Raw genomic sequence first — 14,047 nt, 5'->3', positions numbered from 1 at the left:
GGTTGATTCCCGCACGCTCTCATCTTCACCTCATTTCTACAGTCGGAAGCGTGAACATCATGAACTGGACACAAACACCAGGACGGACACAATATCAGTAACCCAGTAACTTATCGAAATGTGCCGTCACCAACAGACAGATCTTGATTCCTATAGTAGCATCGAATCAGGTAAGGTAATCTAAAAACGGTGAAAACAGTTGTCTTTGTTTAATTCCTAATACCGGTTGACTGGCGTTTTTCAATTATTAGTAACTAGATATTGACAGCTGTTAGTAGTTAGTAAACTAACACCGGTTTTTTTCAGCCAGGCAATGTTGAGGAAGTTGACGGTAGATACATATAGGTCTCCACATTCCATTTTTCATCCATGTCATCTAAGGCAGATATTTTCCTCCACCAATATCTAATAAGAATAGACGACACAACATCCAGCGACCCTTTAAAACGTCAAACCAAGCGGTCTGTGGTAGACAGATAGTCTTGTTCAGCTCGCAGGAAAGCTCTCCTTCTCCACATGATGGAAGGGTCACCTAAAAGTACATTAACACGTTGAATTAGTATCAATGATTGTACACCTAGCCGCAAAATTGCATGGCCACTTTATGAATTCATTCATTTATATATTGACAAGAACGGTTTTGACACCAATTACACTTGTACGACTTGTACATAATGCGTCCTTGCTGGCCTGTGCAGACGGGATGAACAAATCGACTGATTTGATCAGGAAAAAAAATGGCGTCAATCTCATCTAGCGTCCACACCACACGTACAGTCACTTGCAATAATATGTTACACAACGAAGGCCGCAAAAATATCGGACACGATCTTATTTGTAGAGCCATAAGAGCGTGTCACATATTTTTGCGGCCTTTGAAGAGTAACATATTATTGCGAGTGACTGTACACAATTTAATCACTAATTTTACATTTATGGTGAGATTAGAGTGCTCGAATCTTCGAATCTTTTTAATAAAAAGTACGCATTAGGTAGCTACTTCTAACGGAACTTTACATGTTGATGGAAAATTAGAAACAAAAAGCTTAGTTTCTAAATTGGGTTTCCGTTACCAATTCACAGATAGATTACCTACCGTTGTATGAGGAATAACTCTTTTCAGCATTCCTCAGACCTCTAGAAACAGTCAAGCTTGCAATTGGAGCAGGGATACAAGATACAAAACTTTTCTTTATATTGGTAACTTACATCTGTATCAGGGAATGGTTCCTGGCAGCGTTCCTCATCAGACCCATCGAGACAGTCTGGCTGGCCGTCGCAGCGGCGTTGGATCTCTACGCATTGTCCACTTCTGCACTGGTAAGAACCGATGTTGCATGTTTGATTAGCTACAAAACAGTATCGCATTATTTTTATTTGTACACGGGAGACACTAACAGGGTAGGTATCTACTGTACGCGCGCGAATTCCGTGCACGGATGAGGAATGTTAGGAATGTTGAACGTCATGACCGAGTGGTGTCATTTTGTCGATATGGGATTACGTTATCGATAATATGCAACTTGTATTGCCGCGCGCGGAAGTTAAATAGGTACATACCTAATTATGAAAATTAAAGATTAACTACTTAGTATGTTTTTGATAAAATAAAAATAAATACACTTTCTCACGCCGATAAGGACCCGACAAAAGATAAACACATTAAAAAATGATGATTGTAAAGACAGACGGACGGCCGGACAGTCGCACCATAAGGGTTCCTTTTGTACCTTTTTGGTACGGAACCCTAAAAAGAATATTTCACTTTCAACTTACTGCAATCAGCTTCATCTGAGCCGTCGGAACAATCTGAGTCACCGTCGCATCGCCAACCGCCCAGGATACAGTTACCCGTGGCACACCTACACAATTTGAAATAAAAAAATCGCTGTTCCATTTTTGCTCAACCGATTCTAAAAGTAGTCACTTTGCTCTGTGTACAAACCACGTTGCTGATGTGCGTAGTCTGGTAATAAGTTAAATTAGTATGAAATAATGTGTCGTTTTCAGGCAATACGTCCCACTTTGTCGCTTGCCATAAAGACGCTTTGACAGGTTATTCGTATATAGATACAAGTAAATCTCGTCCTTATGGTAAGCGACAAATGGGACCTTTGACTAGACTTCGACACATATGTCCTTTATTACGATACTTCTACATTTCGTCACGTCAAATTCGTTGCAGTCGCAACATGGGCCGACTAAAGCGACTTTTATCAAGAAAGGGTCATATTCCATAACTACTTACACAGATATCCCAAATCATATTGAATGGCAGGCTATAGTACATTGTGCAACGTGGTAAGTGAAACATTGCACGAGAGTCTATATATTCACGACAGCCGCAGACTCAAGTTACAATATTCTTACCCCCGGAGTAACACACAATGTTTTTCATCACACTTGCGAAGAGAAAACAAAATTTTAAGCGAAATCATTCTTAAATATGGTGACATTTCATACATTTGTCCGCCATTTTGAAATTTTTTGGCAGTTTAGGCATCGAAGGCACAGACCCATTCAGGCAGATGTGGCGAAAATTGTGTAAAAATACCTAATTGAAGCGGCTATTAAATTAATCAAATTAAATATTTAAAAGCATAAACAAAAAAAATTATAAACGTCAACATTTTCAAAGTAAAACTCATTTATACCTACTTGGTTCATCTGAATTAGTGACATAATTAATAAAAGCTGTAACTCACGAGTGAGTTGTAGCTTTTTAATCAGAATCCATAACTTCCGCGGGGCCTATATTGTTCCGGCGGGAGTTATGGATTCAGTACACCTGCATGAAATAAGATCTTTTTCGAGCAAGTGTGATGAAAAGTATTGTTGCCTAAAGCGTGAAGCTGCATTAAATCGTTGGATATGGGCAGACGAGATAGGACACGTTCAGCAATAGGTAAACATAGCGCACAGAAAAAAATTTAATCAGAGAAGACAGTGATTGCCTTTGTTCGGTTCGGATCCTACCGACTGCGCCAATGAAGTAAAATATGTATTGTGACGGAGGAGTAAATAACACACGTAAGCTGGTTTTAAGACTTTTTTTTCCATCTACCCACACATATAAGTATAAAGTATATATATATATGACACAGAGAGCGGCGCACTCGCAAGACAGTACTCTTCAGTAGCGAAGTTAAAACTTCGCAGTAGAATGTTGTAAGCACAGTATACTCACATAAACTCTGTGTCGAGGCAGCGCAGCGTGTGACAGAGTGCCCCCTCATCTGAGCCATCCGGGCAATCTTGATGCTTGTCACAGAGCTGTTCGCGCTCCAGGCAGAGTTTACTGCCCCGGCATTGAAATTGGTCGAACTCGCAGTAGAATGGCGCTGTGAAAAGAAGCTTGGTTTACCATTACAACATGGTTACAGACGGGTCAGAAAATTCAATTATTTGATAAGGTTTATCACTTATTAAACATCTCACGACCACCAATTAGTACGAGCGATATGCCTTATGAGAAGACTCTTGATTGCATTTAATCTACACCAATTAGCGTGAGCCGCTAATGCTAATTGGTCACGGTCAAGGTATCTAAGTAAGATGAAAATCATATAAAATTATTAAAGCAGCATCGGTCTTATGTGACAGTTTGCCATGTCTCATTATTCGCAATGTGGAAACTAATGGCGTTATTCATAAACGTGCTACACAAGGCTCTTTTTAAATGGAATAGGAATGAAATTATAATAAGTTTTTGAGTGTTAAAAATTTAAGTCTTATTTTTACCCGTGTCTTATATATACCCCACCTGACCCTAGTACCGCTGTGAGCTGTATCACGCAAACCCAAGCCTCGACTAGCTATAGGTATAAATAGTTTGTCTTAATCTATCATTTGACTTATGTATTGGTAAGAAAGGGATAAACCATAAATTAACTAATTGTAGCTTGTAAAATTTTATTAGGAATAAGGCACTGGTTATTTAGTACAGGCAGTGCCGGCCCGAGTCCTTGATCAGGGTAGAGCGAAATCGGGTTTTGGCGCCCTTCGTTTTACCCAAAAGCAAAACGAACCGTATTTTGGGCCCGCGTCACACTCGCGTCTTTTAAAACTTATTTTTTTCTCATTTGCCCTTTCGGCGCCCCCCTTGCCATCCGGCGCCTAGAGCGGCCGCTCCACTCGCTCTACCCTAGATCCGGCCCTTAGTACAGGGGCGGCGCGTTAGAGGGTGTGTGTGATTCTTGTAACCTGAATCGAAAACATCAACTGTACATTGACGCTTCACGCCAGTAAACAAGGGGCTCCCGTGCTGCCATCTGTACTTAGTTCATGCACGTTCCCTAGTTTGTTTTATTATTTTAATCATGTATTTCATTGATCGACTTACGCGAAAGAGATTCCGTGGATTCTTGTGGACAAATTTCATTGTATTGAATGCAACCTCCGTTGCATTCAATCTGGTTGGGGAGGCATTTCTTCGGGCCAGGAGTACTTGCTGAAAAATATTTAAAGCATCAGCATTTGCTACTATCATTTCAGCAAAAAAAAAAAAACAATTTCAAGGCAGTTAGCTGAAATACATAGTTTGTTAGAATGGAATGTTTACCCAAGTATTTATTTGGTTGTCGGATTTCATAATGTTGCTTAAATATATTTCACGTCACTACTTATAATATGTCACTGTAAATGCTGTTGACTTGTGACTTGTGAAAGAGCCCTTGAGACCTAGATGCAGTTTTTTTTTAGAATTTGAGCATCACAGGATCTCCTGACATTTAAAATTTAGAATTCTTATCGCCAAAGTATTTTTTCTTGTGTTTGTGGTCTTTGCCTCCCTTGAACTTTAAAACCATAGAAATCATTGTATAGGTAAGTTACTCACGTGAACAATCGTCTTCATCTTCCCCGTTCTTGCAATCCTTTTCCCCATCGCACCTCTTAATCATCGGTATACACTCGTTACTCTTATAGCAATACGACTCATCTCCTCTGCACTCTGCAAGCCTGGTACAATTTCCTCCCTCCACGATTAATCCAGGGGGGCAAAGGCACTTGTAGGACATCGGTGCTTCGATCGAGGGGAAGGTGCCTAGGATGGGTAGGGTAGGGGTTTGGACGCAGATGTGGGAGCAAGGATTGTGGGTGCAGGGGTGGGGAGGAGTGTTGGTGTCGGGGGTGGTTGTGGCTTGGAGATGAAGGTGGGTTTCGTTGGGGAATATTGCTGGAAAGAGAAAATACCGAGTTACTGGCTGGAATGAAAGGTTGCTACCTTTAAAAAGCACGTTATTGCACAAAACAAGTAGGTACATGTAACGAAAAGTATGTGTTGGTACGAAATGATGCGAGTCAAAGAAATACCTGGGACCCCACCCCACACGGGGCAAGCGCAATCATATTTTTGAATACCACGTCGGTGGCAAACAATTGTAAACAGTTGTAGGTAGTTTTAAGAGGCGTCCAACTATAGGGGTGCCCCATATATGCGTGTGGCCGACCCTTTACAAACCTCTGTATACTCCTTTGAAGAACCTCAGACAGTCTCAGATGAGAGGAAAAAGAAATTCAACCGTGGACGTTCTTTCATTAGTATTTAATCTGCGGTATTGGATGCGGTTATAATGATAGAGCAAACGTCACTTTTTAACACCGTTCAATGGAAAGAGATGACTATTTTATCTTGTCATTATAACACGATGGGTCCATCGTGACTGACGGCTTGAATACGTACAGAGCTCGACACGTCTCGGCGTGGTCGTCTCCCCCAAATACTCGTCCCAGAACAGTCGTGGAGTCCTGCCATCAGACCAGAACATGTAAGGCATCGTCACTGCCAGGCTGCTCGCTGCTGTTGGTAGACGTTTTCTGATGTCTTGTCTGCCACCTGAGGGAAAAAGTAATACATAACGGGTCTAAACGAGAAACTGAGGCAACTTCAGGAAACGTAGTACACCAGAGGGGCGTTTTGTAAATGACCAGGGAAATAATTACAAACACTTACGTCGTGGTAACGTTCGGAGATGGATGAACTCAATGGAATTGCTTCCTTCATCTGACACGGCAACCATATCCGAGTCATGGAGATTGCGCAGTCTCACACGCGGTCCTAGATAGAATTGTAAAGAATTAAAAATTATTAATTAGTTTAAGGCGGTTCCCTGAGCCAGAAGGCGAAAAATCTCCTTATATGATCCTGTTTTTCTAAGAGGCGTTGATATTCGTAGACGTGGAAAAAATATATGTAGTTCTTGACTATATTATCTTTAATATCATAGCTTCCGATACACGAATTATGACACTTCGCTCGATACAATTAATTCCCAAAGTTACCTCTAACTCGGACTTTTAATCCAACTTTACTCGGTTATTTATTATGTGATACTATAAATAAAAAAAGAAGAAAAAACAATCTTAACTTAAGTAATAATTTCATAGCTTTCGAATTTCGATATTGTAGGGTAACGTTTTTAAAATAAATAAAAATCGACAAAATTCGATCAAAATTGACACTTGGCGCGCATGATCTTTCCCGTTCTTTCTTGCGAAATGTGACAGAGACAGCGGCAAACCGACGGAATGGCCTTAATATGATTATGCTTTGATTCGAAGATCGCGCGTTCAAACCCAGGCTAGTTATCAATGAATTTTACGGAACTTTATGAAATAAAACTATGAACTACTACTACTTTATGACCTTACGAAATATATGATATTTCGCGACTGACCATCAGCCCTTACAAATACGCTTTGATATTTCGTTTTTAACGAAACTGGACTAATCCCCATCCACCCCAATCAGACGGCACTCGCTTCCGTAATAAACTAGTGCCTATTTCAAATCTTGGGATTAGTTGCTAAGCTGACCCCAGTCGCCCATCAGTAGTATCAAAAAGTCGGAAGACCACCAGGAATTAAGATGATGATGAATTCTGTCAAATCTAACAAGTTGATAATCTTTTGATGATCCCTGTTATATTGAAATTTGTGTTTGTTAAAATATACAAAATTTGACAGAGGTTAGCAAAGTTTTATAAATAAGGGAGTTTACCTTTTAAATTACTCATCATAACGTGCTGATGCTCCCTCTCGTCGCCGTCCAAGCCGATACTGTCAATATGTATCTCATTGTTCTGCTCACTCTCAACTACAGCAACGAGTAGCCTCCTGTAATAATCATCGAAATATACTGAAATAGACGTGTCTTCAGTGCTCAGGTTGCGATCGAAAAAGCGTCTTCTGCATTAGCGGCAGACGGTTGCATAGGTACCCATTTATCTCCGCCAAATGGAAATGAATGCTTCCCATGGTAATAGTGCAGGTGCAGGTGGGGACAAATGGGAATACACCAGCAGATGCCTACCCCCTGTACCAGTTAGTCTTTTAAAAAAATGTAATCAAAAGGGAACGTACTTATTAGTCAGAAAAGCGTAAGCGCAGCTTAGTTCGCTTGCCGTAAGTCTCAGAGAGCCGTCGGATACTAGAGTATACACATAGCGATCATGCCAAAAACCTAATAGTGGCTCTGGCAAACCCTCACGGCTACGCCATTTTGAAAAAATTCCAAAAACTGAATTGACAAATAAATTCTATATAATTATCGAACGCTACAACATTTCAAGAGAATCGGTTGAAAAATGTGACATACAAAAGCCTTATGTCCAACTGAAACGAAGCCGTCGCTCGATCAATCATATATACTCGTAGCTTACCCAAAATGTTGAAGAATGCAGAAGCTGACAGGTATCTCCTGAGCTGGGAAGCGATGAAGTAAAGCCCGTTTCCCGTCCTTCAGAGAGAACACTTCCAGGAACCGCCGGCCAGAATCCAGCACGTAAAGATTGTCAGTCACGTAATCTGTATAAAAATATTCTCGCTTAGTATTCCTTTGTATATCTCTTCTTTTTAATACCACATCGGTGGCAAACAAGCAAACGGCCCGCCTGATGGTAAGCAGTCTCCGTAGCCTATAGACGCCTGCAACATGCGCGTTGCCGACCCTAACACTACGCACCCTCGTTGAGCTCTGGCACCGGTACGGCAGGAACACAACATTATGACATGACTGACTACCTATAGTAAAGTTGTGAGTGACATACGGAGTTGCATGGCGTCAAGCTTGACCGCCTCAACACGGGTGCCTCTTCTCATGATCTACCTGTTTGTTCAGAGCAAAGACAATTAAATAGGTGCAGTGCTCCCAAATTAACAGGCTTATTTGTTTGCAAGGGGGCAAAGTTGTTGTTTAACCGCTCGTGCTAATATAACCTGAGCAAGCGAAATATTCCAAAATTGTCACGAGTCACGTTGCGACTGTTTCAAGGCACGAGGGTTAAACAAATTTTGCCACCGAGTGAAACAACAATTTTCACCACACCAACACGAGAAAAATACTAACTGTAAAACATCAAACCAAATCCAAAACGTTATTAAATATATATCACTCAAAATCATCACTTAAAAGTCAATTCTACCAGCCAACTGAAGGAAACAATCCAAAACTTGCATTATATTACTTTGCCACTCTTGTGGATTAATTGCAAATTTGTCATCAGTTTTTTAACGTTTTACGAGCTGGTGTGGTGGAAAAAAATTGATACAACATATGCGTCATTAGCACAGAGAGGGTTAACGAAACAATAACGACATGTACTCACCGTAATCCATGTCGACAACATTTTCAAGTCCATTGATAGCGAATACGTGGGTGATGCCGAGGGTGAAGTCGGCCATTTCGATCTTGACGATGCATTTGCGCATACCGTCGTATATGTACAGGGTGTCTGTGAAACATAAAAAGTAGGTATGTAAAGGCACCAGGCTCGGTAATATATAGGTAAAACAGGCCTTTAGTAGTATGAACCTTAGGTTAGCTCCAAGAGCACCTTCTTCAAACTCCACCCTCAATTACCATCGGGCGCAGCATGGTTCCATTTTTATCGATGTCACTATGCCCGTCACGTTCTAACAAGTATGTAAGTGCGAAAGTGACGGGCTAGTGACAGGCGATAAAAATGGAACCATGCTGCGCCCGGTTTTAAATAGACTATAGTTATTTGTTATACAAGGGTGCAAAGTTGTATTTTACCCGCGAGTGTAGAATTGAAACTCGAGCAAGCGAAAGGATTCTATAGGTGAACCACGAGCGAAGCGAGTGGTTCTAAAATAGAATCCTGAGCGTAGCGAGTGTTTCAACACACGAGAAGTAAAATACATTTGCGCCCGTGTGTAACACAAAACTTTTCACCTCACTATAGCGAGGAAAGTGCAACATCCACAGGCGTTAGATCATCTTCATCACTGGAATCACTCATTTCTTTACGATATTATAACAGAAAACCCTAGAAGTTGTGTATTTTTACGCGAGTCGGTGAGAAAAGGTTTTAAGTAAAAAAATTGTTGACAATGTTGACATTTCTGATGTATGAAATGTCAACGATGCGTTTTGAAATTGCATCGACTCAACTTGTGCGTTCAGAATTATATTTAACATCATTATAAAAAAACAAACGCTTCTTATGGAATTTTAAGGTTTATGACTTAAAAATCATTAAATAAAGCTAAATTTGGTATTTTTTATTAGATTCTCAAACCATTTATTTAATGATAATTAATATCGAACGAACCATTATCATGAGCGTTTTACGTTTTGTTATCTGTCAAGCTACTTAAACACGCTCCATCCAAGGTCAAATTACTTTCCCCACTAGTGGATAAAACGCGTTTTTCCCCGCTTGTATTGAAGGATAAACGACAACTTTCCGAGCTAGTGAGGGGAAAATACTTATTTCATTGACTGTCATAAGCCATGGCCTGCACCCTTCCTATGTCAAATTTAGTAGCGTGGGCTTTAGGGTTGCCGCGATCTCCCCTTAATAGTAAGGTTGACGAAATATAAAGTAAGCCGATCTCTCGAACAAGTTTGAACAAGATAGGTTCACTTTATATTTCGTCAACTTTACCTATCTCTACAACAAATACTAGATCTGATCTTACCTCTTCTACTGTCATACGCCATGGCCTGCACCCTTCCTATGTCGAAGTTAGTAGCGTGGGCCTCAGGGTTTCCAAGAGTATCGTATCGGATCCTTGTGAAAGACGCGCCGGCACCGACGACAAGGTATTGAGAGCGATAGTTGGGTTCATCTAGAATGTTAGAATAATTAAATGACAGTCATCACCAGGGGCTACCACTAACATCGACATTCTAAGAACGTGTATTTGTATCTCTGTCTTTCTTGCAGCGTTAGGTTTAGCCTCCCAGCAGGGCTATGATCTTATCATATCACGTGTGGACTAGCATGTCGTCATCTAACGTTTTTCCTAACATGGTTGTGTACTATGATAAAAATATCACCTCGATAATATGACAAATTATCATCATTCGAGTCATAGAGCCAACGATTGCCTATGCCTAATAGATTCGAGTTTATGATCATGACTGAACGTCAGGATTCGGGATAAGGACTAAAACAAAAGTAAAACTTACTGTAACAAATAGTTCCGTTAAGCTTCATGCCAACAGGGCATGCGCAGGAGTGGCTAGCGTTGGACGTGAGCAGGCAGAGATGGGAGCACTTGTGATGGGCGCACGGGCTCGAGTCCTGGGTGAGGAGCAGTACGGGGTGGAAGATGTGCAGTCCTGTAACAAATGTGTTTTGACTGAAATGTGCAGCAACCAGGCTGGAATGACAACATACCTATGTACCTACATTTGGCTATGTGCGGAGTAGGTACAAAGCCAATAGCCAATTGTAGAAGGTGGGGAAAGTGTAGAAGCGACGAGAGCGAACAGCGCGGGCAAATTGAGTACTTACATGGGACATAATTTTCATTCGGTTGTGTTTCATACCTGCCATGGTAGTGCCTCGGACACTTTCAGAGCGACTACTAACCTAGACGGGAGCGTGCAGCGTAGCTAGAGCGAGGGTTCCTCTTGCCCTGTCCGTGGTCTGAATCGTGTTGGAGGTCCAATGGAACGCCGTCCACTCCGATGCGCGAGCACTATACCTATATACGAGAATAGAGCTGTCTCGCTTACGGCCCGGCCACACCTTCGCGTGGCGGAGGTAGCGGTGAGCGGCGGCCATAGGAGAGAGCGAGAAATAGCGATCCGACCATTCGTTCCAAGCTATGGCCGCCGCTCGTCGCTGGCGTTGTCGCGCGATGTCGTGGCCAGGTCGTTTCGCACTGAGGAGGTGGCGTGTGTGCATCGTGTGATATCCGCGTAAATATGTTTACAGTTCTAACCATAGACTGGTGAGTGTAGAGTAGCAAGACCGTTCCTCTTGCCCTCCAAATGTAGCTTGTCTGTGGTCTGTATGGTGTTGGAGGTCCAATCGCTCCAGTACACCGTGTTCTCGAACACAGCTATCGCGTAGGGATGGTGGAGACGCTTTTGGAAAAGGGGCTGAAAAAAACACTTAATTGAAAACCTCCTGCTATTAAATTTTGAACTTGGTTAAACGAATGTATCGGAGCACTTGCTGTAGCATTGGTTTCATTGACTAAGCGACCCTGTTACAGTTACAGCCTGGCTTGCTTTCATATGTCCTGCTGTCCGTCTACTCTACTATACAGGTATTTTTCAACAGATTTTCATGTTATTTTAGCATATTTAATAAAATATCAACGATTCAACTTGTGTTTTTTTATGAGTTAAGGCACAATTAGAGCCAAGGGGGTTCGCAAGTTACAGCTCACCACCAGCTCACAGAACCACTATTATATTTATTCCAATTTTGGACATAATGACAATTAAAAAGAAACACAAGTTCTTTATAGGAACAACAGAATCAAATTATTTAGGCGAGATTTAAACTCGCAGCTACGTATAGGACACCGCATCACCGCATTGCAAACTGAGTTACTTAGCTCGAAGCTATTTTCATAATTTACATGAGTTTCGTCGAACTTCATGGGCGAATTATCATTGCGTTGTATTGTATTCATTCATTCAATATTCATTTGTCCCCGTCCCACGTGACCATCGCCATACATGGGGCGGCACCTATTCTATATTCTATATCTATATCTACTGTGCCCAGCGCGGACTAATGGGAATAGATACACAATACTTACATATATCTGTTTCGTGTCGATTTTGAGCACCATGACGGTTCTGTCAACGAAATATAACCGGTCATTCGGTACATCCAGTGCAAGCCCCGTAGCGAAATTGTTAAGGCTGGCTGTCATCACCTGAGGAAAAGTTATGGTTAGATCATTGAACTATTATTACTACGTATAGAACCGGCACAGGGAACCAGTATTTTGCGCTATGGGTTGTTGCCGGCCGACAACAAACTATGGAAGCGGAGCGTGAATCTCGCTATGCGCCATGAATTTCACGGCGCTCAGCTTACGACGTTTTGGTTGCATGGTCCACGCCCCATTCCCCTCGCCGACAGGTTGTGTTGGGATGGTTTGGAATGGCTTCTCTATAACTAACTCAATGGGTTAGATAAGTAAGATGACTAACTCAATGGGTTAGATAGGTAAGATGACTAACTCAATGGGTTAGATAGGTAAGATAACTAACTCAAATGGGTTAGATAGGTAAGATAACTAACTTAATGGGTTAGATAGGTAGTGCTAGAGTGCCTCACGATGGTTACTGGCGCCGAGGAAAGCCCTTGCTTATAACTACTGACATCCTCGTTTGTTCGTCTTACGTTCGGATATGTAAGAACGATGGAGAGGAAAATAAACGAACGAACAGTCGAAGATGTTAATGGTTATAGCCTAGGCGGAGATAGCAGGACGACTAAACACTACTGGCATTATTCATAAACGCGTTACTGGCCTGAATTAGGTAGCTATTATGAATCATTTTTCTTTATCTGTCATTTTGACTTATGTATTTGTAATAAAGGGATAAAACATAATTTAAATAGTTCAGGTCCGTAAAGTTTTATGAATAAGGGGGTACTTATTCAATAGTTTTACAAAAGCTTGTTTAGCATGCAAAATAAGGGAAATTCCCTATCTAACAAAATGTGAACTGGTTACATTACATGCACGAATTTTTTGAATGATACCAATTTATTCTAATAGAGGTCGATATAACTAACCTCATGGTGGGAGCCATCCATGCGCGCACGCATGATCACGTGACCTCCTTTGAGACCGGCGACGTCGGCCCAATACATTAATCTGGAAAACGAACATTACGTAGAATTTTCTTTCTTTCTTTAATTTTGGCTCTGGGCCGTAGCCGCCATAGTGCGCCTTGGCAATTGTCACTTGAAAAATCTCTCTCTACCTCTTATTTTTCTACCTAATTAAAAAGAGAAGGATAGTTGCACGCGTCTCTATGTAGCTGTACAAATGCGAGCACACACATATCCGTCCGTAATACACACATAGATGACGCCAAGCGATGTATCACTGAAGTAGATCCGTATATTGGCAAATATTCCACGACCGACAGTATAATATTGACTCTCCCCTCTCTGTATATCCTGGAAATAACTTCATTCGTCAAAAACAATTTACACCTATTTGAATTTAATAAGAGTGCACGTCGCAAAAATAATCTCATTCTTCCGGAACCAATCTTAGATATTTATAAAAAAGGACCGTACTACCGAGCAATAAAAATATATAATAAGCTACCTACAGAAATAAAAAATACACAAAAAAATCACTTATTTACAAATAAACTCAAGTCCCTTCTATTAAAAAAACCATACTATACCATCGAAGAATTTATGCAGGATGATCTATTATGATAGTAAACAAAGTTCCTATACTTAGAAAATATTAAAAAGCAATAATATAACGTTAAGAAGTGTTATCTGTAAGTACTAAATGTTATATTTAATTTATTTAGTATTTAGTTAATGTAGTTTTAAGGATAATTGTCATACCCTACCAGGGTGCCATGTGATCTTTTTTAATTGTAACATCTATTGTATTGTACCATGGTTTGCAATAAACGACTTACTTACGTACTTACTATTATTTTCTGGCCAATCATAGCTACATCTCTCTCTAACTAGCCTATGAAAAATAAGTTACTCAGCGTAACAAATTTCGGCCTCAACGTAGCTGTACGGATCCGAGCACACACAGATCCGTCAGTGATGCACACATA

General features: G+C 40.9%; 1 protein-coding gene and 1 long non-coding RNA gene across 2 annotated transcripts in view; one reads left to right on the top strand and one right to left on the bottom strand.

The window, feature by feature from the left end:
- The window catches only part of LOC134751098 (prolow-density lipoprotein receptor-related protein 1), a 40,470-nt gene that overhangs the window by 16,531 nt on the left and 9,892 nt on the right, over nt 1–14,047 (bottom strand). The window contains exons 10-25 of the mRNA XM_063686442.1: nt 13,023–13,104; nt 12,031–12,150; nt 11,200–11,359; nt 10,439–10,591; nt 9,946–10,095; nt 8,607–8,732; nt 7,662–7,806; nt 7,001–7,116; nt 5,954–6,058; nt 5,684–5,836; nt 4,838–5,176; nt 4,343–4,450; nt 3,188–3,341; nt 1,777–1,862; nt 1,210–1,349; nt 456–532 (exon numbers count right to left, since the gene is read on the bottom strand). Coding sequence (XP_063542512.1) covers nt 456–532; nt 1,210–1,349; nt 1,777–1,862; nt 3,188–3,341; nt 4,343–4,450; nt 4,838–5,176; nt 5,684–5,836; nt 5,954–6,058; nt 7,001–7,116; nt 7,662–7,806; nt 8,607–8,732; nt 9,946–10,095; nt 10,439–10,591; nt 11,200–11,359; nt 12,031–12,150; nt 13,023–13,104 — 2,214 coding nt within the window. The remainder of the gene's footprint in view (nt 1–455; nt 533–1,209; nt 1,350–1,776; nt 1,863–3,187; nt 3,342–4,342; nt 4,451–4,837; nt 5,177–5,683; nt 5,837–5,953; nt 6,059–7,000; nt 7,117–7,661; nt 7,807–8,606; nt 8,733–9,945; nt 10,096–10,438; nt 10,592–11,199; nt 11,360–12,030; nt 12,151–13,022; nt 13,105–14,047) is intronic.
- The window catches only part of LOC134751124 (uncharacterized), a 58,754-nt gene that overhangs the window by 37,547 nt on the left and 7,160 nt on the right, over nt 1–14,047 (top strand). The gene's annotated exons all lie outside the window — the stretch shown is intronic.

Source organism: Cydia strobilella, chromosome 21, assembly GCF_947568885.1.
Source record: "Cydia strobilella chromosome 21, ilCydStro3.1, whole genome shotgun sequence".
Taxonomy (NCBI): Eukaryota; Metazoa; Arthropoda; class Insecta; order Lepidoptera; family Tortricidae; genus Cydia; species Cydia strobilella.
Note: the sequence above shows the minus strand (reverse complement) of the source record. Positions and strands in the feature narration are given on the sequence as shown.